Source organism: Rhinolophus hipposideros (genome assembly GCF_964194185.1).
Source record: "Rhinolophus hipposideros genome assembly, chromosome: 19".
Lineage (NCBI taxonomy): Eukaryota > Metazoa > Chordata > Mammalia > Chiroptera > Rhinolophidae > Rhinolophus > Rhinolophus hipposideros.
In genome coordinates, this window is record NC_138065.1 from 29,559,622 (window position 1) to 29,581,593 (window position 21,972).

Below are 21,972 nucleotides of genomic sequence, written 5' to 3' on the forward strand. Positions count from 1 at the left end.
TCTTGGCCAGCCCAGAACAGCCAAGGGACTGACAGTGAGCTAAGCTAAATCAGATGGACACAAGTCCTGGATCTCACACCCCCCAGAGTCCACAGAGGCTGGAGAGGGTGAGGGAGCCTCTCAGGAAAGCTTTGTCCCAAGCCTGCAGCCAGCCTAACTCCTAGCTCTGAGTAAACATTAGAGATAGGATCGGGCGTAGCCAGGAAGGGTGGCAGGGTGCGGCCTGGGAGAAGAATGGCAGGATGTGGCACCGGGGCACCGTTCTGGGCACCCACGCCTCGGGCTATTGTTTAGGACTGCCTGAGGCTCTCAACTCTCTGGGGCTTTGGGAGGAAGTGCCGTTCCCCTGGGACTGAGGCCCTGCCCCGCTCCTGTGGTGTGGACCTCTCCCTAGTGATGCCCTTGGCACCACCCACTCAGGGCCAGCTTGGGACCGGGAGCTTGCAACAGAGGGGCCTGGTGTGTGCGTGGGCGTGTGTGGGGGTGGGCAGGGAGGGCGTAGTGACTGGCTTCCCTTCGAGGGTCTGCCTATCTGTTCAGGCTGTCTTCCTGTACCCTGGGTCTGAGTCATCTGTCATGCTCTGATGACTGGAATTTATCTCTGTCTTTATCTGCATCTAGATATTTTTTGGGGGGGAGAAGAGGGGCTGTCGTTGTGGAGGGAGGAAGGGCTGAGTGAAAACTCCTTTGATTCCAGTCCAGCTGGGCTGCTCGTTGGCTGATTGGGAAAGGAAGTGGCTGGTGATTTGTTTTGGGTAGAAAGGGGCTTGGTGTGCACCTGTAGGTGGGTGGGGGTCAGAGGGGCAAGGATAAGGTTGGTTTTGGGGAGGAGAAAAAGGAGGTCGGCACCTGTAGTGCTCTGAGCCACTGACCCTCCGTTGAGATCAGGCACCTCTGGGCCTTGTCCTAGGCACTGGACTGAGGACTTCAGGGCCTCTCGGGCCCCAGCTCAGAGACTCACGGCTCTACAGCATCAAGGGCGAGGATGGCCGGAGCCCTCTCCCTTTAGGGGCCTTCACCTGTGACAGATGCTCAGGTGAGATAAGGCCGAGGAGAAGGAAGGCAGCAGAAGGCCTGTGGCATGGGTTCTGGAGAAGGGAAGGGAGGGCAGACAAGGGATGCTGTTCCGTGACCCAGTTGGTTAAGGTTCTCTGACTATAGTCCTGAAGAAATACTGCCCAAAAAAGCCACGTGAACTTGGCCTTTCTGGGCCTCAGTTTCTCCATTTACAAGGCTGGGCAAGAGAAAGATTGGGTACACTGGAGCACTCCCACCAGAGTGGGAGGCCAATGGAGTGTCCTATGGGCTTGTGGCCCCAGGACCCAGGTGGGACCTGGGGGAGCCCAATAACTCACATCTCCTGTGCACCAAGGGTCCTTTGGCTTTTGGGTGGCTGGAGAGAGAGGCAGGTATGACTGCTGTATGTAAAACCTCTTGAGAAGCACGGGGATAGTATACCGTGTTTATGTTATATAAGACCCAGTATTATATTATGTTATACCCGGTAAGACCGGGTCTTATATTAATTTTTGCTCTAAAAGGCGCATTAGAGCTGATGGTCCGGCTAGGTTTTATTTTCGGGAAAACACGGTACAAGCATAGAGCATTCTTGGTAAGGACGGGGTAAAGGAATTTCAGGAGTTTTATAGCCTCTGGAAAAAAAGTAACTTCAGGGAAGACTACAGCAGGGTCTTTAAATCCAAAGGGTATGGAAAATGTTTCTTACCTGTCCCAAGGTAAAAACAGAATGAAATAGAGTTGCTTTGCTGCTGGGGGGATTTAAGTCACTCATAGGAAGAGCTTAGATGCAGGAAAAGGTGCTAAGGATAATGGTATGGGAGGTGGTGGTATGGAAAATAAACCGCAGAGAACAGCATCATTCTAATAATGAGGATAATAGTAGCTGTTACTTATGATGCATCAGGTCTGCTTGGGTTATACTGCTGAGCTATATTATACTTTCTGATCCTTGTACGAATATTTGAGCATCTACTCTGTTCCAGGCACTGTGCTAGACGCTGGGCCTGCAATGATGAGCGAAAACAGCTATTTTCCAGTGTCCTGAGTGGGGTTGGGTGGGTTCTCAGACTTCTAGGTGAGACAGAAATAAATTTAGCATGTATTGATATCATTACCAACTGTGATAAGTACTTTGAACACCAAGTTCAGGGTGTCATGAGAATGTACAATAGATACATCTTATAGGCTCTGTAGTTTTACTGGAAGGCTCATCTCTTCATACTTTTTTTTTTTTTCCAATTTCCATTTTAATGAGGAGTAAACGGGTTCAGAGAGGTTAGGACACTTGATCAAAGTTGCACAGCAATTAATTGGGCAGAGTTGGGTTTAAAGGTACTCAGGTCTGTGACCCCAAAAACTTTTCTCTCAACTGCCTGACTCGAAGAGCATCCTGGGCTGTACTTAATGGATGCTTACCCTGTATTATTTAATCTTCATGGACACCTAGGTGATATGGATTATTATACCCAATAATATGGATGAGGAGACAGGTTCAGAGAGGTTAATTAACTTGCCCAAGATCACACAAGTCTGCTGGTGGCAGGGCTAAAATTTGATCCCAGGTTATGGACCCTGTGAGTTTTCCAAACTCCATTCCATTGATCTTTCTCCACCCCCGCTTTGGGTACCTTCACTTTACATTTTGTTACATGCGGCTTTTTCTCTGCATTCTGAGAAGAGAGCTGGTGTGGTTGGGGTCCAGAGCCCAGCAGCCACACTCCTCAGTGACTTTCATCTCTGTGGGCTTCAGGCTGTGAAAGTGAAGGAAGGAACAGCTCTTCTCTAGCAGGTCTGTGCTTGCGGAGGGTCAGAGGGAGGAAAAGAGGTGCCCAAGGACCCTCTTCCCAAAGGGTGAGGCCAGGGAGATGCTTTCCAGGAGAAAGGCGTCTGTTAGGCCTGCACTATTGCTTCTCCATCAACAAATAAATAGGCAGAGAGTTCCAGCTAAGAGCCCGTGCCCAGTGCCATGTTGTGGAGTAAAGGGCCCTTGTCTGGGCAGCAGGCTCTGGCAGGGTTATCTAGTGGGCACCACGCCCTGGTGAACAGACTGACACTCCCAACTAGCTTGGCTGGTGACCAGGAGCCATTTTCTTTGTTACCAGGCACTGGGCCAGAGGCCAGGATGAGCCATTGGGAGCCCCACAAGACCAGCTCCCCAGTATAAAGATAATCCACAGTCCCACTGAAAGGACGCTGGGGGGTGAAGTGTGGGTAGAAAGGCCATTTAAATCCAAAGGAAGGAGGTGTCCTAGTGCAACACTGCCCAACAGAAATATGATGCAAGGCACACGTATGCCTTTAAGTTTTCTAATAGCTACATTACGAAGGGTGAAAAGGAACAGGTGAATGCATTTTAACAATGTTTTACTTAACCCAGCATTTGCAAAACATTTTGAATTCAACATGTAATCAATAACCAATTATTAACAAACTATTTTATATTCTGTTTTTTGTAGTAAGCCTTGGAAACCCAGGTATGTTGCATACCAAGCACATTTCCATTGGGACTGACCAGTTACAAGTGCTCTGTAGCCAGGGATGGCCAGTGGCTGTATGGGGAGTGCTATCCAAGAGTTAATTAGGACAGAAAATTACCTCCTCAGCCTCCAACTTCAGCTGGGGGATGGCCAGACCATCAGCATCTGGCGCTGGGGAGACAACAGCTCAATTCCACCGAGGCCTTGAGGCCTTAGGCCTGCCCATCTAACCATGTGTGCTGCTGAGCTGCCTCTGGGGTCTGTGGGCTGCAGTGGGAAGAAAGACTTTGAGGTAGGGGCAGGAAGGCCACAAAGCTGGGACAGAATGGAGGGGAAAAGCCCTTCGGAGCCAAGTCTGCAGCGAGGAGGCGAACTGGTCGCCTACCCGCACTGAGGCCAATGGAGCAGTGGGTGTGGGCCGAGGTGGCGCGGAGCCGGGCAGGATCAGGGCCCACAGGCTAGCATTGTTCGCCTGTCACACTTCCTTTGGCTTTATTGCCTTTGTCCAACACCCTATTGTCTGGTTTCCTTTTGTCCCCCTTTCAGCGCTGCTGCCTTTTATTTCCCAGCCAGCCTGGTTGTTTTCATTTCTTTTGTCTGAAGTTCCTGAGAGGAAGGTTTTATTTTCAGCGGTTTGATTAATTCACAGCTTGAGCCCGGGGTTTGTTTGTTATGTAATTGCTGCCCTCAGCTTCAGGATAATACCCCTCTTCGACTCCCTCCTCCCCCACTCTGAGCCCTGCCTGCTCGAGACTGGCTCTGCGCCCCTCCCTGTGCCCGGATGGGCTGAGCCACTGGCTTCCTGGACACTCTCCAGGTCCCTGGGTGGTGGGAGGGATCTCAGGTTGGACCCCTAAGTCCTGGCAAGCTGGGCTAGGATCTCTTCTTTTCTCCTGGGCTGGTATTCTTAGGGTCAGTTATGCCCTCACTCTGAAATGCCCTGTCCTGGGTCCCACACCTGCTCCCAGGGCGCCTTGCCCTTTGAAAGTGGCAGGAGAGTCTGGGCTGATCCTGTAGGAAGGCATTAAATCGAATACAATTTATTCAACTATAATGCTTTTAGTTATTTAATGTAAAATACCGTTCATGTATTGTATATGGCACATTGATTGTGTCATTCATTATACTTACAAGAAACATGTAGCTGTAGAGTTGACGCAGTATACAAATACTAGAGTGTACCTGCAATTTAATTTAAGGGTTGTTTTACTATATCTGGTTTTTACCTTATTCTCTCCTCCTACAAACTTAACGCCCATGTAAAAATTTTTATAAAAAATTTATAAAAATTTTTATTTAGCAATGTTTCTTAAACTAGTATGTATCAGAATCACCTGGAGGGCTTGTCCAAACATCCCTGGTGCCACCCACAGAGACTCTGATTTGTGGGTGACCCGTGACTTTGCCTCTCAAGCCTCCAGGCCCTGCTGATTCTGTGGGTCCTTGTGTGGCATCCCAGCTAGCAGTGCTTGAACAGACACCACACCCGTGCTTACCGGTGCTGGATAGTTTGCCAGACACCGTGCAAGTAGTTCATAGCCCATTTTACAGATGAGGAAAGAAACTGAGGTGAAACTTAACTGAGGTTAAGTAACTCGCCCAAGGTCACTCAGCAGCTAGTTGAGTATCCCAGGCAGGACCCATGTGTACTTGAACCTGCTGACTGTCCCCACTGGTCTTGTCTCAGTGACTTTGGAGGGTGTGCAGGGGAGCTGTGAGTATCTGCTGCTCTGGGCCTGAGCCTGGCATGACCACTGGAAACCACCCCCCAGGATCCTCTGACGGCTCCTCTACTCTAGACTTCCCAGGCCACGATGCCACAAGTGGGGAGCCAGCAACGAGAGCAGTGGATATGGAGTCTCTGCTTAAACCAGGGATTGCAAATGCCTACAGGGGCCCAATCTCAATGAGAGACTCCAGCTAGATATGAGAAGATATTTTTCTTAAAGCCACTCATCCATCTCTCAGTCTGTTATTTATTTTCCCACTTTTGGTAGATATATGGGTATAAGAAATAGTTCACTTTTATCTTGTCTCTACTGTAAGAAAAACAAAGAATAAATGTATTATATAGTGTAGCTGAGACTTGGTTTCCCTTTTAGGGAGTAGTGGGAAGTAAGGCAAATGAGCCTGTTTGTAAGGGGTGCCTCATTTCTAGCCAATTGTTGCCACAGACCAAGTTCAAGGGAAGGTCAAATCCAGATCTTTATGATACTTCGTAATTTTTAAATTTTGGTAACTAATTACAAATATGTATACACACAAATATATACATACATGTATTTATGTCCTTGACTTTATTGGGCTCAGAAACAACTACTTAACAATCTCTGGCCTCCTTAGATGGACCCATCAGCCACTAGTCCCAACCGTGCAACAGGCAGGGAGTGCCAAAGGTTGGGCCCAATCTTCTCTACAGCTTCTGATTAAAAAAAAAAAAAAGACAGAAGAAGCTGTTTTATTTTTCACTCGTGGGTCCCCGATGGGAGCTTCTGTCTTGTGTGTGTGCCTGTTTGGGGCTGGGGGATGGAGGCTTCTTCTGGGCCTCAGGACTCGCCTTGCTCACTCTGCCCCTTCTCCCTTAGGATGTCCATGAGGAGCCCTGGCCCTGCCCAACTGGCCTTGGATGGCAGTGGCACCATGGTGAACTGTACTGTCAAGTCAGAGGGGAAGAAGGAGCCCTGTCACGAGGCCCCTCAGGGCTTGGCCGCTGCAGCTGAACCCCAGCCTGGAGACCCAGCCAGGGCCACCCAGGACGGTGCTGACCCCCAGGCTCCAGCCCAGGTGATACAGCACTTTTCAGTATCCCACCAGTGTCCCCACCACACCATGTTTGCCCTCTCCATTAGGCCAGGCAGGCACCCATCCCACTAGCTGGGTGGAGGCGCCCATCCCACTAGCAGGCACCCAGAAATATTCATCTGTGGGACAAGAGTTAGGTGAGTTGGGGAGGGAGGGGCTGCCAAGTTTGCAGGCTACCTGTCAGAGTAGAATGTGGACTTACTCCTGTACTCGCTCACCTGATATTAATGCTCACCTGTGTGACCACTCTTTACACCCTAAGGACTTGAAGGAGAGAGAGGATATACATGCTCAAAGTTTAAAGGTAATCTACCAGCTTTTTCATATGAGTTGAGAAAATCAGCCTCATTTATGAAGCCAGAGTAAAATATCTGTTAAAGACAATACAATTCTTCACCCTTAAAATGAAGGAGCTGAACTACATGAGCAGTAAGGATTCATGCAGCTTTTAAAAATGTTGAAAACAATTGTGAGAGATCACTGGGAAAGGAAACCCGGAATCAGGAAGAACTAAAGTTCCCAAGTAAAAATGAATTTAAGAGAAAACAAAAAATTCTATGATTCCATGAAGAGATTTACAAACGGAATGTATAATTAAAAGCCAAATGAGGAGAATAATAGAGTTTTGGGGTTCTGAGGAAGGATCCATCCTGGGAGTGTATGCGAGGGGCTTAGGAGGCTGGATGGTAATTGAGGAAGACTTCCTGGAGGAGTAGGGTCTCAAGCTGGGCCTTAAAGAATGGAGAAAACTCAGATGAGAAGAAAGAGGGGATAGTGTATAAAAGGACGGATGGCGCATGGGCCCTGCTGGAGTGGTGAGTGTATGCCAAGAAGTAATAATAAGGGCTGGCTTTCAGCCCCTACTCTGCAGTGGCAAACCTCATCTACATGCGTTAACTCCCTTGATCCCAGCACAATTCTATGACGGGAAGGTATGAGTGTTTCCATTTGCAGCAGAGGGAAGTCAGGTTCAGAGAAGTTCAGGGATTTGTGGGATCAAGGACCTTGTGAGTCACTGAGCCTTGACTGAGCCAGGTCTTTTGTCTTTAAACCTTTTTTTCTTTCCAGTATATCAGGCAAAGCCAGAGCAAAGATAGGGAAGATGGGGAGGGAGGATCCTATATGTGGAGGGCCAGTGGACTCTGCGATTCCTATGTACGTGGGGTGCTCAGCCCTCGCTGCAGCCTGCCCTCCCTTCTCTTGGAGGCGTCAGTGACATTCAGTGTGTCTTACAGGATTGCGGCTCACCAGAGAGCAATGGTTCTCTGGAACCCAAGAGACCAGGAGGCTCTGAGGCTGCTTCTGGAAGCCAGGAGAAGCTAGACTTCAACCGAAATTTAAAGGAAGGTAAGAAGTCTGCCCTAGTTAGAGACAGGGACCTGAGGCAGGAGTGTTTTCAGAAGGTTGTTCGTCATCCCTTTGGTCTCTTCTAGTCGTACCAGCCATCGAGAAGCTGCTGTCCAGTGACTGGAAGGACAGGTTCCTGGGAAGGAGCTCTGTGGAAACCAAAGATGTCAAAGGTGAAGGCCATGGGGGTGGGCAGGGGAGGGACGTCTGAACCTCTGCCCCTTCTCCCGGCCTGGCTATGCATTCTGGGCCTAGATGGCAATTATTGGGGGTTTTGGTGCCCTCAGATCTGGCCTGTGCCACTCTGGCTCCTGCCTGGCCCTAGGGCTCAGCACATCCCCTCACCTAGGGACCAAACATTAGGTCTGGCTCATTCCCATGCAGGAGAGGCCTGGAGGGAATCAAATCCCATGGGTGGTATGGGTTGGGCTCTTACCAGGGACCCTTGTGACCTTGGGCATATCATTTCCACTTCCCAGATACACCTATAATGTAAAATGAGCGAAAAATTCCCTTTCACTTTTGAAAATTAATTCTAGGCCAGCAGGACCTCACTAAGTGAATTAAAGTTCTGCTTAGTAGAATCATGAGAGTGATAATTTTGCCAATGTGGTTGATCACACTCACAGAGGGCACTTAATTTTATTATTTTTCATTTTTTTTAGCAAGAGGAAAATAACCAAATTTAATACATATGTATGGGAACGACGCATACATGAGAGAGTCAGCCCCAACATGCATGAAAACTTCAGAGATAGAAAGGGAGCATGGGAATATAAGACATCCTGAGCTAGGGGTGAGGTGATGCACCTTGGGGGTTTCAAAGGGTCACTTCAGGATGAAAAGAAGAGTCGATGTTTAGTAAATAAAAGTTTGCCCTGCCATATAGGTGGGTCAAAAAGAGATTACTGCTGCTAATAAGAGATTATCGCTGATAATCTCATTATGGTCAAGGCCCCTAATTCAAGTATTTCTAGGTAGTTAAAAGGAGGGGCAGAAGTTTCCTTTGAGCCTGAAGTTAAAATTGCCTTTAGCTCAAAAAAATCTGTATACCACTGAGGCACATCTCAGTATCTCCTTCTGAACCCCCACAGTCCCCTCCTCTGAAACTTCTCTGGAAGTTTCACATTTCAGAAGCTGGTCTCCCAGACCGTTCTATCATTAAACCAGTCGTGGTCTTGAGAAAAGTTCAGTTCAGTTCACGTTGTGTCTCATTTCAGGAGGTGGAGATGCCGGTGGGCTCCCAAAGTTAAGCCCATGGTGCAAGCAATCAGGTTTTAATAAGAGGCATCTCTATGGAAACTAAAGAAAAACAGGTTAATGATTGAAGTAGACTATAATCTTGGTTTCTGAGTTCTGAAGGCAGCCAGTCAAGATTTCTATGGATGTCTGGCTCGAATCATCTTCAGATGGAGTGAAGGCAGACAGTTACAGTCTGATAGATTTCCACGGTCTGCAGTTTGAATGTCTGGTGATCTTTCTGCAACATGCACGGAGATTGTCCATAGATGAGTGGTTGTGGTAATTTCTCTAAAGTTTATATCAAGCTGTCTAGCTTGCATTGCCTTGGAAAAGGACAGTCTTAGTTCTCAATGATTCCATGTTAAAGGGTAGAAAAATGAAAATGTTAGTTCAGAGGATTGGAGCCAAATACTTAAGAAAACTAGAAAAACTCAGGATCCAGTCCATTTTATAGGTAATGGGTAAAAGATTTTAAAAATTCAAAAGAGAATGAAAGCACTAGAATCTAATTTTCACAAAGGTATATTATAATTTCTATGGAAACCATATTTCTGTCTAAAATCACCCCCATTTTTGTCAAAGGTAGCCAAATTAAGACTAATTTATGTGCAAAATAAGTCTGCTTTCAAAAACTTGGCCTGATTATTTATATAAATCCAGCAAGAATACTGTTTCCCCGAAAATAAGACCTAGCTGGACAATCAGCTCTAATGCATCTTTTGTTAAAATAAAACTGAGTCTTACATTAGTTTTTGCTCCAAAAGACACATTAGAGCTGACTGTTCAGCTAGGTCTTATTTTCGGGGAAACAGTGTAGTAATTAACCAGATAAGCTCTTTTAAATCTGCTTTGCTGGAATTTTCCATAAGGAATCTTCAGAGTGAATTTAACAAGGCCTCTCAAGTCCAGAAAAGCCAAGGCAAAGACTTACCATCAGGTGTCGCCTGCAATACCTATAGGTTTGCGTGAGTTTCTCTCTTCTAGAGGCCCCCAAATATCCCCACACCTGCCAAGAAGTGACATTCTTTACTCACATGGTAAGGCTGCTGGGAACCCTGTAAGCAAGGCACCAGGCCAGTATTTCCAAGGGTTTTTATTGGCTTCCATAAGTCAATCTTAATTCCTTAAAGCTGTCTGGTCATAGCTGAGTCTATGTATCTTTCTCAAATAATGACCTTCCAATCAAAGCCTTGGTAATAAAATCAGTTTCTAATTGTATCCTGTCACAAGGAGAACAGATTCTTACTGAACTTATGCAAATAACCATAATGCCATGAAAATAATAATACCTATTAAGTTTCCAAATTCTGGAGGGATCAGGTAGGGACAAAAATATAAACGTTTCAGTACTGCTTACAAAGGTATAATTTACCAAATTGCTAAGTCATAGGTAGTTTAAGAGAAACAAGTTTCCTTTTATCTGGGAAACAATAGATTTTTAAAAAGTCAGCAATCTCAAACAAAAAGTCATAAAAATTGTAACCGTTTCATCAGTTCATTCAGTCCTGTATAGTTCTGCTTGAATCCAGTTTTGCCATTAGTTCTCTTTACCTTAAATGATAGTTGAGGGTGATAAGATCAGTGATAATTCCAAGAAGTTTGCAAGGCTGTCTGTTAAGGTTGGTATGATTTGCTCAGTGAAGTGGGTGTCTCCATTACAGGGGGCACTTTAAAACTATGCATATGCTTAGGCCCTACTCCTACGCACTGAATGAGAACCCCAGGGGGTGGGGGCCTGGGCATCTATATTTTTAAAGGCCCCCTGAGTAATTCTGATGCGAGAGTCTGTGGCCTGGTACTTCTGCATCTGACATGAGCCAAACTGAAGGGCAAGGAAGCACTAACAGTTGCTGTTTGAGGACCAGGTGCGAAATCCTGGACTAAAAGCTTGATTCATCATCCCTTTAACCCTGCAGAACTCTGTGAAGTGACACTTAGTGTGCTCACTTATAGATGGAAAACAAAGTGCAGAAGTCGGTAACTTGTCTAATAGCTCCCAGGCAGGATGCGTTGAAAGGGGGATTTGAACCCTGATTTATCTGGCTCTAAAACCTGAGCATGTCCCGCTGGGCCCCTCCTGTGGGATGGTTGTCCACCCTGACCCTGTGGCACTGGGCCTTTGAAGATGTCCAAGATGTGGGTGGGGCTAGATTCCCCACCATCAGCATTTCCAGGGCTGAAAACAGTGGCTGATGGTGGCACTTCTAGGGCAGCTAGTTGTTAGATGAGGAGCCTCTCTAGGGCAAGGCTTGGAGTGTCAATCACCTCTGCCGCTCAGCTCCTAATTGTGCCTGGGACATAGCAATTGCTCAATAAATGTCAAATGGATGGGCAGCTAGACAGATGAACAAACAAAAGTTCTCAACTCTGGTTGTTTCACTATGGAGCAGGGACGCAGGAGAGCCTGGCAGAGAAGGAGCTCCAGCTTCTGGTCATGATCCATCAACTGTCCACCCTGCGGGACCAGCTCCTGACAGCCCACTCAGAGCAGAAGAACATGGCTGCCATGCTCTTTGAGAAGCAGCAGCAGCAGATGGAGCTGGCACGGCAGCAGCAGGAGCAGGTAGGCCCCACTTGGTATCTGGCTTTCTTTCCAGGACAGGTGTCTGTTAGGGCCTAGCGCATAGCACCTTGTGGGCAGGCCTAGCCAGTGCAGGTGGAGGCCTGGGAGCAGGGGAGGGGGGGAGGAAGGAGGGCAGGGGCTGTCATGGAACGCTGTAGAATTTCCACCTCTGGCTAGTCATAAGCCTTTGTGGGAGTGCTGAGGGGCCCTGCCCATTCTCCATCCCTGGCCTTAGAACTCCTGGTAAAAAAATAAATTCTGAGGGTTGGCTGTTCTGCTTCTCACTCTACCCAGTTCTCCTCCATGTTTGCACTCCTGGAAAGCAGGGTGTAGTTGGGGCTTGGCAGGCTCTGGGGGATGGGACCCTGGGGCCTATGCCTACGCCCCTTTTGCCTACTCTTCCCTCTGCCAGATTGCTAAGCAGCAGCAACAGCTAATTCAGCAGCAGCACAAAATCAACCTCCTTCAGCAGCAGATCCAGGTGACAACAGGGGAGGGCTGGATAATGGGAGAGCTGGAGACTCAGGGGTTGATACCAGCCTGGAGAGGTGTTGGGGACAGGGAGGGACAGGCAGAATCACTCAGGCATGACCCTGAGGAGGGGGCTCTATCCTCCTCCTCTGTCTTCCCATTTCAAGGGAGGGGCCCAGAATATCTTCCTCCCCATCTGTGACCTGAGGGCAGGTAGACAGGGGCCCAGGGAAGTGGTGTAGGGTCAGATGGATCCTTTGGAGATTGTCCCTACCCCAGGCCCTATTCCTCTCATCCCTGGGTCCACCCTCTGTCCAGGCCTCACCATAGCTGGGTAGTTGTTTGGGCCCCCAGGGACTCACACAGAGTTTCTTTGCTCTCAGCAGGTCAACATGCCTTATGTCATGATCCCAGCCTTCCCCCCAAGCCACCAACCTCTGCCTGTCACCCCCGACTCTCAGTTGGCTTTGCCCATTCAACCAATCCCCTGCAAACCAGGTGAGTGTGGATGGGCTGTCCTGCCACTGAGGCTGTCCTGAGGTCAGGGAAAGAGGCCCAGAACCGCTTTCATCCATTAATTTGCAGTGTAGACTTTCTGGGCCTTGGTTTGGGATATGTCCAGTGGAAGAATAACCCCTTGTTTCGGAACGTCACTGAGAAAATGAAAAGTAGCACTTTGCAAACCATAAAGTGCTTTCCAGATGTAAGCGGATATGGCCAATCTAGGTCTAGTCTTCCCAGTTCTGGTACATTTGCTGTACCAGAGTATTATTATTTTGAACATTAACTGAGATTTATATATCTCACAAATTCATATTTTTGTTCCTGCCCTGACCATGTCACTCCTACCTTCTGCCCCGTCAGTGAAACTCAGTGAAAACAGACTGAGCACCGACCACATGTCAGACACTGTATAGTTGTTGGGTGGCCATGGGTGTATAAAATGTGGACTTTGAGCTCAAGGAATTACAGTCTTAGAAGGGAGAAAGAAGTATGCCAAGCACCAGAGACTCTGGGAAGGTATCTTGAGGAGATGGTGCTTGATTGGGTCTTAGGTGAGTGGACTTGTGAGGGTGGAGCTGGGAGCTGAGGGTGGAGGGCACAGGAAAGATGGTCCAGGCAGAGCATAAGGCAGGAGCGCATGGCAGGGTAATGGGGGCATGGGTGGAGAGGGCAGCTGGGACTGAACATGGAATTTAAGATTTACTTGATAGAATGTGGGATGCGCTTGAATGTTTGAGTAGAGGATGTGCTGTCATGCTGGTTGTGGGTCATAGGGAATGGAGGGGGTACCAACTGAAGGCAGAACTAGGTAGGGGGCTGTTGAGATGATTCTAGCAATAGGGGATGAGAGCCTGAACTAGGGCAGTGACAGTGGGATGGTGACAGAGAATTATTAGGCCATGATCATTGATTGCTTATGAATGGTCATGGGGACAGGAGGAGGGACAGCTTTTAAGTAAACTCCTCTAGCCCACCTGCCCTGTTGCATATGAGAAGGCAGGGCAAATCCAGCCAGGTGATTTCCCACAGGTCCACCACCAAGCCTGTGGCCAACAGCATAGTTCATTGGTCAGCCCCACTGACTCTACCTTGAGGGAAGATTCCAGATGGTGGGGAGACGAAGGGTTGAATGGGAAGGACAGGGCAACAGCATAAACCATTACAACTCCAAGTGAACCTGGAATAGACCGCAGGGGTGAGGGCAGGGCCTGGGCAGCGAGGGGCCATATACTTTCTGGGCAGGGGAGATAGGAACTAAGCTGTGGAAGACCCGGACTGGCCAGGCTGCCATCAGCCGTATTTGCTCCAGCATTCCAGTGAGCAGGGGGCCTGCGGGCTGCCAAATGCCCCTTCCTAAAGCTGAGGGAGTGGTGTGGTAGATGGCACTCTGATGCCTGCAGCGTGGAGTCCAGACTCCTGAGTTCCGCCTTCGTAGGCCTCTGAGCCCACCTTGCCCATCATATACCAGTCTCATTCCCCACATCTTGCTCTCACAACCCACCACTCCATTTCTCCCTGCCCGCTTGCAGCATGAGTTCACATCTTGGCACCCGCCCCCCCCCCCTCCCCTCCCCCAAGGAAGCCTGTTCCAGTCCCTCCATCTGGAACAAAGTTCTCTCAAATGCTACCCACGCAGCCCATATCACCACAGGCCTTGTGTTTAGTGATTTGTATATGTGGCTATCTCTCCATCCGAGCTGTCAACTCCTTGATTCTGGGCCTGGTTGTGGAGAGTGAGGTAGGCAGAGGGAGGAGAGAGAGACAGTGCCCTACAGAGGGGGAGAGGATAGGCTGTAAAGTCTAGAAGACACAGGTTCAAATCTCAGTGCTCCCATTGATTAACTATGTGGGCAATCCATTTAACTTTTCCAGGACTCAGTTTCTTTATCTGTAAAATGAAATGATGTATTGAGTACCTAATATATACCATACACTAAGGTGAGATTATTGTGAGATAATACACAGGAGACAGGCCACACAACAGGTAGCTGCTTTTGTACCCTTCATACAGTAGGTACAAATAACAAGTATCCAAAGTGTGAGTAGAGTGTCCCTGATCTTGTTTTATCTTGGATTTGGAACTCTAGGGTTAGTGGGTCGGGAAGGGTGGGACAAGGTGACAGTGCTGATGGATGTGTAGGGCAGTGGGGGTAAGGGCGTAGGAGGTCCTCAGCAGCACTTTGAGACTGGAGAGGGCAGTGGCTGGAAGTAAGCTGGGCCAGCTCTGAGCCTCTGTCCACTTTGTGCTGCTGGGACCTGGTCAAGCAGGGTGTCTGCTGTTCTGTGCTCATCTAGGACTTTTCTCCTTGCCGCCTTTTCCATAGTGGAGTACCCGCTGCAGCTGCTACACAGCCCTCCTGCCCCAGCTGTGAAGAGGCCGGGGGCCATGGCTGCTCACCACCCCCTGCAGGTACTGTCCTCCTTAATGGCCTGGGGCTCCCTCCCTAGCTGGGATGGCTGGCTGCTGCCTTGTCTGTTCTGGGTATGCTTGTTCCCTCTGTCCTCTGTGGGGGTCTCCTTTGGTGTCTCTCACCCTCTGACCTCTGGATGCTCCCCTAGGAGCCCTCCCAGCCCCTTAACCTCACAGCCAAGCCCAAGGCCCCTGAGCTACCCAACACCTCCAGCTCCCCCAGCCTGAAGATGAGCAACTGTGGACCCCGCCCCCCCAGCCATGGGGCCCCCACACGGGACCTGCAGTCCAGCCCCCCCAGCCTGCCTTTGGGTAAGTTTTCTACTTCTCCCGCACCTTTCCCTTCAGCAATCTTCTAGGGGAGTCAAGATGGAGGATATGATATGACCTTGGGCATGACACTTTCCCTCTGTGGGTTAGACTTGCACTAGTTGGCCCCTTTTGATTTCAGCACTCAGTGTCTCAGAAGAGCCCCTTCCTCCTCTCCTCCATCATATCTGTCTGGGCACCCTGGCCTCACGGATTCAGGCCACTGGGTTGCACAATTTCCAGGGGTGCTATTATCATTTCTAGTCTGTTGGTACAACAGCCAGTCAGTGTAAATGGCGCCCCCTTGGGGATGTGCAGTGCAACCGCCGTGGGGAGGGGCCAGAGGGAGCACAGGAGGGGCAAGGCATGAAGTGGGGTGACCCCCCAGTTCCCCTCCCTTCTCTTCTCTTCCTACCCCCATAGGCTTCCTTGGTGAAGGGGACGCTGTCACCAAGGCCATCCAGGATGCCCGACAGCTGCTGCATGGCCATAGTGCGGCCTTGGAAAGCTCCCCCAACACCCCATTCCGTAAGGTATGGGCCCCCACTCCCTTGCGCCTGGGAGCAGGGAACAGATGGTGGACAGAGTCTGAGGCCACCAAAGTGAGGGGTGGGGGAGAGAAGTGGGCTGACACAGAGAAGCTGACGTACAGGTTGCCCCTGTCAACCCCAGGATCTCATCAGCCTGGACACGTCCCCAGTCAAGGAGCGGCTGGAGGAGAGCTGCGTGCACCCACTGGAGGAAGCCATGCTGGGCTGTGAAGTGGACGGTGAGGGCTCCGGGCACTGGGCTGATGGGCAGAAGGGACCACTTCTGCTTCCCACCAGGGCCATGGCGGGTCAGGTTGTGTCTGTCTTCCATCCCTTCTTTCCCTTTGTCTGTGGAGTGTCTCCCTTATGTGTCTCTCTCTGGCGGGGCCTCTGCTGACATCTTGCTGCTGGTCATCCCTGGGCACTGTGGCCGCCCCAGCACCCCCTAGTGGTCAAGTGTGGGACATTTTCTGATGGCTCTCGAAGTCTTTCCTTACCCCAGACCAGCTGCCCTGCTGACTCCACCCATCTTTCAGGCTCCCGCCACTTCCCCGAGTCCCGTAACAGCAGCCACATCAAGAGGCCCATGAATGCCTTCATGGTATGGGCCAAGGACGAGCGGAGGAAGATCCTCCAAGCCTTCCCAGACATGCACAACTCTAGCATCAGCAAGATCCTCGGTAAGGGCCAGTGGGTAAGGTGTGCTGGAGCTCTAGGGGCTCCAGAAGCCATGGTACAGCAGGACCCTAGTTGCAGGTGCCAGCTGGATCTACTTGGGATTTGCTCGTGATACTCCACATTATGTTGAACTCTAGTGGAATCGGAGGGGTGTGGAAGTCAGGTGGGATGTGGGGCATCTGGGTCCTGGGGTCTTGTACCATTGTAGGGCTCTTATGCTAGCACCTGCACTCAAGAACTTCAGAGAGAGAGAGAGAGAGAGAGAGAGAGAGAGAGAGAGAGAGAGAGAGAGAGAGAGAAAGTGTGTGTGTGTGTATGTGTGTGTGTGTGTGCATGTGTGCACGTGAGTGAGCACCTCTCCCCATCTCTCCCTAAATAACCTGTTCCACTGTTTGCCCAGAACCCTAGAGCTGGCTCTGGCAGGAAACAGGATAGATTGGTGTTCTTGGGCTGTCAGTAGAAAGGTTTCTTAAGGGACATGTCCTGATTGGAGGCCAACGAGGGATGTAGGGCAGGGCAGGTGGGGCTAGAAGAGGGCAGTTGTTTTTAAGACTGAGGCTTTTCCGATGTCTACGCAGGTATCTTATGAAGATAGACACCAGGTATTTTGTCCTGAGCAGGGAGTCTGTCTGTGTTAGTGGGGGCCTAGGATAACTGCTCTTTTGTTTATGCAAATCAGGCAGACCAGAGGCCTCTCAGAGGTTGCTGGGTATTGGGATATAGGTGGGTGCAGTGTCTTAAGCTGGCAATTGGATGCCCATATACATGCCCACTTCATTTATTCATTTGCTCAACATCCAAGGAACAACCACATTGGACCAGGTCCTTGCTAAATGCTTGCACGTGTACCTGGTGACGAAATATATTGGCACCTACAGGGGGTTGGGGGGTGGTCGGCAGAGCCTGGAGCTGACTGCCTGCCCCTGGGGGCTGGGCCAGGCTCCCGTTGGAAGTCCATGACCAACCAGGAGAAGCAGCCCTACTACGAGGAGCAGGCACGACTGAGCCGGCAGCACCTGGAGAAGTATCCCGACTACAAGTATAAGCCGAGGCCCAAGCGGACCTGCATCGTGGAGGGCAAGCGGCTGCGAGTGGGCGAGTATAAGGCCCTGATGAGGACCCGACGCCAGGATGCCCGCCAGAGCTACATGACCCCGTGAGCAGGCCCTGCCCAGGCAGCAGAGACCATAAGCACATGTGCATGTGTGTGTGCGGCTCTCATGAGTGGCTGCGTGTTAGCGTGTGACTTGCCTTTGTGTGTGACTGCAGGGGTGCTGTGCATGTGTGTCGTCTTTGTGAGTACATGTGTGTGTAGGTGTGTGTGAGAGCATTATATGTGTGTGGCATGTGCGACTACAGGGGTGACTATGACTGGTGGGTACCTGGTGTCTCAGGATATAAATTTGTGACTGAGTGTGGGGGGCTGGCGTGTTCCAGGGGAAATATGCCTGTGGATCCCATTTCTGGTAAATTTAGTAAAAATTCATGGGTACTGAAAATCGAGGTAGAGGGTACTCATCATGTGGAGAAGTCCTGACTTGACCAAAGCAAGCACCCTAGTGGACTCCTTTACCCAGGCATTTAAATACACAGTTTCCAAAAATAGAATTCACACACGGTCCTCCAGGAATATCTTGAATACGCCAATGACCCTGAGACTGCATGTTGTGTGGGGTTGTAGCTGACAATGATTGTGGCCATTAGAAACTAGACCACGGGGCAGAGTGTGTGTCTCGGAGCCAAAAGGGTATGGGGTTAGGGAGCATGGCCTGAAGAGGCCTCGGGGAGCTGGGTGAGGGTGGAAGGGAAGGTGTCTCTGTAACCCACCTGTCTGCCTCACAGCCCTCAGGTTGGGCAGGTACAGATGAGCTCCTCAGATGTCCTGTACCCTCGGATGGCACAGCCCCTGGTGGAACACTATGTGCCCCGAAGCCTGGACCCCAACATGCCTGTCATTGTCAACACCTGCAGCCTGAGAGAGGAGGCCGAGGCCACAGAGGACAGGCACTCGGTGGCTGATGGTGACATGTACCGGTACAGCGAGGACGAGGACTCAGAGGGCGAGGAGAAGAGTGATGGCGAGTTGGTGGTGCTCACAGACTGATCTCGGCTGCGTAGGCCTGGCCCTCCACCTGGGGAACACCTGGCCCTGAGCCAAAGGGCACAGACAGCCGACCTGGACTCTGTTGGTACTTGGACTTGGGCATGCCTGGGCGATGGCACAGCTCTGTACTTGTAGATACAGGCCCCCTCCCCACCACACCTGTGAGCACAACTGAGCAGCTGTTGGCGTAGGTAGGTAGGACCTGCATGGTGGTAATGGCTGAGTTGGCTGAGCTCCTTGGCCCTTGGGGCTCATAGCCAGGGGACACTGTATGACCCTCTCCTCCTGCAGGTCTGCCCATTCCAGGGGTATGGCAGCTCCAGACCTGTCACCCTGGTGCCACATGCTTTGTTTCCGTTCTTGTCCTGGCTGGACCAGCCACCATGGGACCAACACCGCTCCCAGATCGCTCCTCTATCACCAGGATCACTTTGTACTTTGTGCAAAAAGATCTGGCTGTCCCTCCCTGTCTTTATCTCTTGCCAAGCCTGTTGTGCCTCTGGCGGCTGTGTGTGCGTGTGCTTGCTGCATGCGCGCGTGTACACACGTGCACATGTGTGCCTGTGTTTTCATCTGTTCATTCATTGCACAAAATATTTATTGAGTGCCCACTATGTGCCAGGCACTGTTGCTGAGTTCCTGTGGATGTGTCTGTTGATGGCACTCTTGCTTCTCTGGGGCCTCTTTCTGTGCTCTTTTGTCTCCAAATTGCTACCTCTTTGTCAGTCTGGGTGTCTCAGGTTCTGTGCGTCCTTGTGTGAGTTTCCCTCTGTCCTTGTCTGTCTGCAGGGTCCTGTTTGTGTCTCTCTCCCATCAGTGTCTGACTCTGCCCCTCTGCCTGCTGGTCACTCTGGGTCTTCGAAGGCCCCTGGGCCACCTCTGGGCCCACCAGCCTCCCATGCCTGTCCCTTCAACCTTACTGTGTTGGTCGGGTCCCACAGAGCCATTTTTAGCTCTGAGCAGCATGGGATTGTGCTCAGCCTCCAAGGGGCTCTGCCCTGGTCCTCCAGACCCTGGTCCCCTAACCTGAGTGATGGTGCCCCTTTTCCTGTGACAGAAGCCCTGGAGAGCGGGGCTCCCATAACAGCTGGTCTCCATTCCTCCCTCGAGAGCAGGGAGTGGGAAGGGTCTCTATTATTGGAAGGAGTTGGTGAGGAGAAGACTGGTACTCCATCCCCTCCTGCCTCCCTCCCACCAGCTCTGCCATCCTCCTGCCTACCTGCCCCCCCCCACTTGAGAACTTGCATCCGGCCCTCTTCACTCTCACAAGTTATTTCCCCAAGAAAATTAAATCCCATTGCTCCTGACTCCAAAGATCCAGGTGGGTCAGGGTGGGAAGGGTACCCCAAATCTCACGGGGGCAGATGTGGAGTCCCCCATCTTCTCCCCTCTCCCCCTCCCCAAAGCCCAACTTCTCTCCAGGCTGTTTCTTTTTTTATGACTGTAAACATAGATAGTGCTTTATTTTGTTAATAATAAGATAATGATAAGTAACTTAACCAGCACATTTCTCCTGTTTACACTCGGGGAATTTTTTTCTGTTGGCATAATAAAGGCAGATCGTTTGAGAATCTGGTCCTTGTGCCGGGAGGGGGAGGCTGGGCCAAGTCAAGTCGCCAGCGCAAGCACCACTGCCCCCCGGTGGCAGTTAGAGGGAGCTTCAGGCGTGGGGCCCGGGAGGAAATATCTGAGGCCAGGGAGGCTCGGGCCTGACGGCAACCCCCGCGAGTGCACACACTGAATGGAGATTCTGTCCTTGCCTGAAGGAGAGCCATACCTCACCACAACTGTCCACCCAAGTCCTAAGAAAGAAGGCAGAGATAAGAGCACTGTAAGGAGTCAGGAAGCTTGGGTTTTCCCCAGAACTAGCCACATGGCCGTGTGTGTGGGTGGGGGAAGGGTTGTCAGGTTTCCGCTTCCAGCCTCACTGTCCTAATCAGAAAACAGGGAGGTTAGGCCTTATCCATGGTTCTCACCCTCTGGGAGAAGGAGCCATTCGAGAATCTAATGAAAGCCGTGGACTCTCATCCTAGAAAAGTACTAACCTGGATACCCCAAGCCCATGAATGAGCCCTCCAGGATACTGATTAATGAGCAGGGTCTCTAATGATGCGTTTCAGGGCTCTATCTGTGACCTTATGCTTTGAATGAGGACTTCAAAGAACTACATATCACACTGGGAGAAATAAGTCAATTAGACCTGAAAGGGCTGGATGACAGACTAAAACTCTCAAAATGCACACTAACAAAGATTGAGAAAAAGACCAACTCTTGTGGTTAAAAAAAAAAAAAAATCCTTTTAATATGGAATGGGGCAGCAAAGCTCAATGGCAATTCTTGTTAGACTTGGGTTGGATTAATAGAAGCAGTTCACTAAAAGGGAGGTGATGGCCAGTGTACATCACACAGGCCTGGTCCCAGGTGCATTATGGCAGTCCTAGACCCTCAATAGAAAAGGATACTGTCTCTCTGGAGTGGCCCAGAGGCAGGCATCCTGCACAGAAGAGGACTGTAGGGAGCCTAGTAGACATGTATCAGAGGCATGGTCGAAAGGGCCAGTGATGTTTAGTCCAGAAAAGAGGAAACTAGGGTAAGGCATAAAGGATAAGACCACTTCAAAGCTGTCGGATGGGCAACATGTAGTCTGTAGCTCATGAGGTAGAACTTGGCTTCTTGATGCATATCAAGGGTCAATATTTTGGCTTTAACAAAAAACTTTTTGACAAAGGTGTTCAAAGTGGAAGTGAACTTACCAACACAAGACGTTGGCTCTTGAATGCTGCAAAGGGACCTCTAAATTAGAGGATGGTGGTGAGAAAAGTTAGGTGTGGTTGATTCCAGGGTCACAAACTTGGGACTGAAGACTTTAGGATCCCAGCATTTTGATCTAGGGAGAATCCTGGCTGCTAACCTTTGCTGGTTTTTTCCAAGCCAAGCCCCGCCTCCCAGAGCTTTGGGCCTTACCTCCTTCATCCTCCCCACCCCACGTCTCCCAAGTGGAGCCCAACTTGCCTGGCCCCTTGCAAAGCATGGCCCCTGCCCTCTAGTGGTCACATGGGAGAATTGCTCATTTTGACTTACGCTGTCCATCTACCCCATCCCAAGTCTCCACTACTACTCCTATTGTGTTCCAAACCAAATGTGGGCAGCCTGGTCAGGACTCTCCCAGCCAGGCTCACCCTAATCCGCTGCCAGTCCCGAGGCCCTCTCCCTTCCCTATTCCCAGGTCCCCTGTGGCCTTGGCAGCTTGAAGCCCGTACTGCCCATCTCCCACTTCAGGAACCCTTGTCCTGCCCTCTTCCTTCTAGTTGCTGTGACAGAGCCACGTGCCCTGCATTCTTTTAGAATGGGAAAAGCCCTGATATCCTGTGGTTGGTGCGCTGGAGACCCACCCCAGGACAGGCAGGACAGGGTCAGGTGGGTTGCGGTTGCGAGGCTTGGAACAGAATGTCCTGCTAATTACCAGGAATATTGGGGCACGAGCTCGTTCTCTGCCCTCCGTGCCTCTCCTGTGG

General features: G+C 50.4%; 1 protein-coding gene across 9 annotated transcripts in view; it reads left to right on the plus strand.

Moving 5' to 3' along the window:
- The window catches only part of SOX13 (SRY-box transcription factor 13), a 205,908-nt gene extending 185,882 nt beyond the window's left edge, over positions 1-20,026 (plus strand). For 4 of the 9 annotated variants that reach the window (XM_081026371.1, XM_081026373.1, XM_081026372.1 and 1 more), the window contains 13 exons: positions 6,083-6,281; positions 7,535-7,646; positions 7,733-7,819; positions 11,279-11,451; positions 11,864-11,932; positions 12,306-12,420; positions 14,751-14,836; positions 14,986-15,148; positions 15,569-15,678; positions 15,818-15,914; positions 16,212-16,355; positions 17,293-17,509; positions 18,196-20,024. In XM_081026371.1, coding sequence (XP_080882497.1) covers positions 6,084-6,281; positions 7,535-7,646; positions 7,733-7,819; positions 11,279-11,451; positions 11,864-11,932; positions 12,306-12,420; positions 14,751-14,836; positions 14,986-15,148; positions 15,569-15,678; positions 15,818-15,914; positions 16,212-16,355; positions 17,293-17,509; positions 18,196-18,457 — 1,833 coding nt within the window. In that variant the 5' untranslated portion in view covers position 6,083 and the 3' untranslated portion in view covers positions 18,458-20,024. Of the gene's footprint in view, positions 1-1,709; positions 6,282-7,534; positions 7,647-7,732; positions 7,820-11,278; positions 11,452-11,863; positions 11,933-12,305; positions 12,421-14,750; positions 14,837-14,985; positions 15,149-15,568; positions 15,679-15,817; positions 15,915-16,211; positions 16,356-17,292; positions 17,510-18,195 lie in introns of those variants that run through there. The other 5 variants (XM_081026370.1, XM_081026368.1, XM_081026374.1 and 2 more) reach the window with 4 other exon arrangements.
- Positions 20,027-21,972: the final 1,946 nt, after the last annotated feature.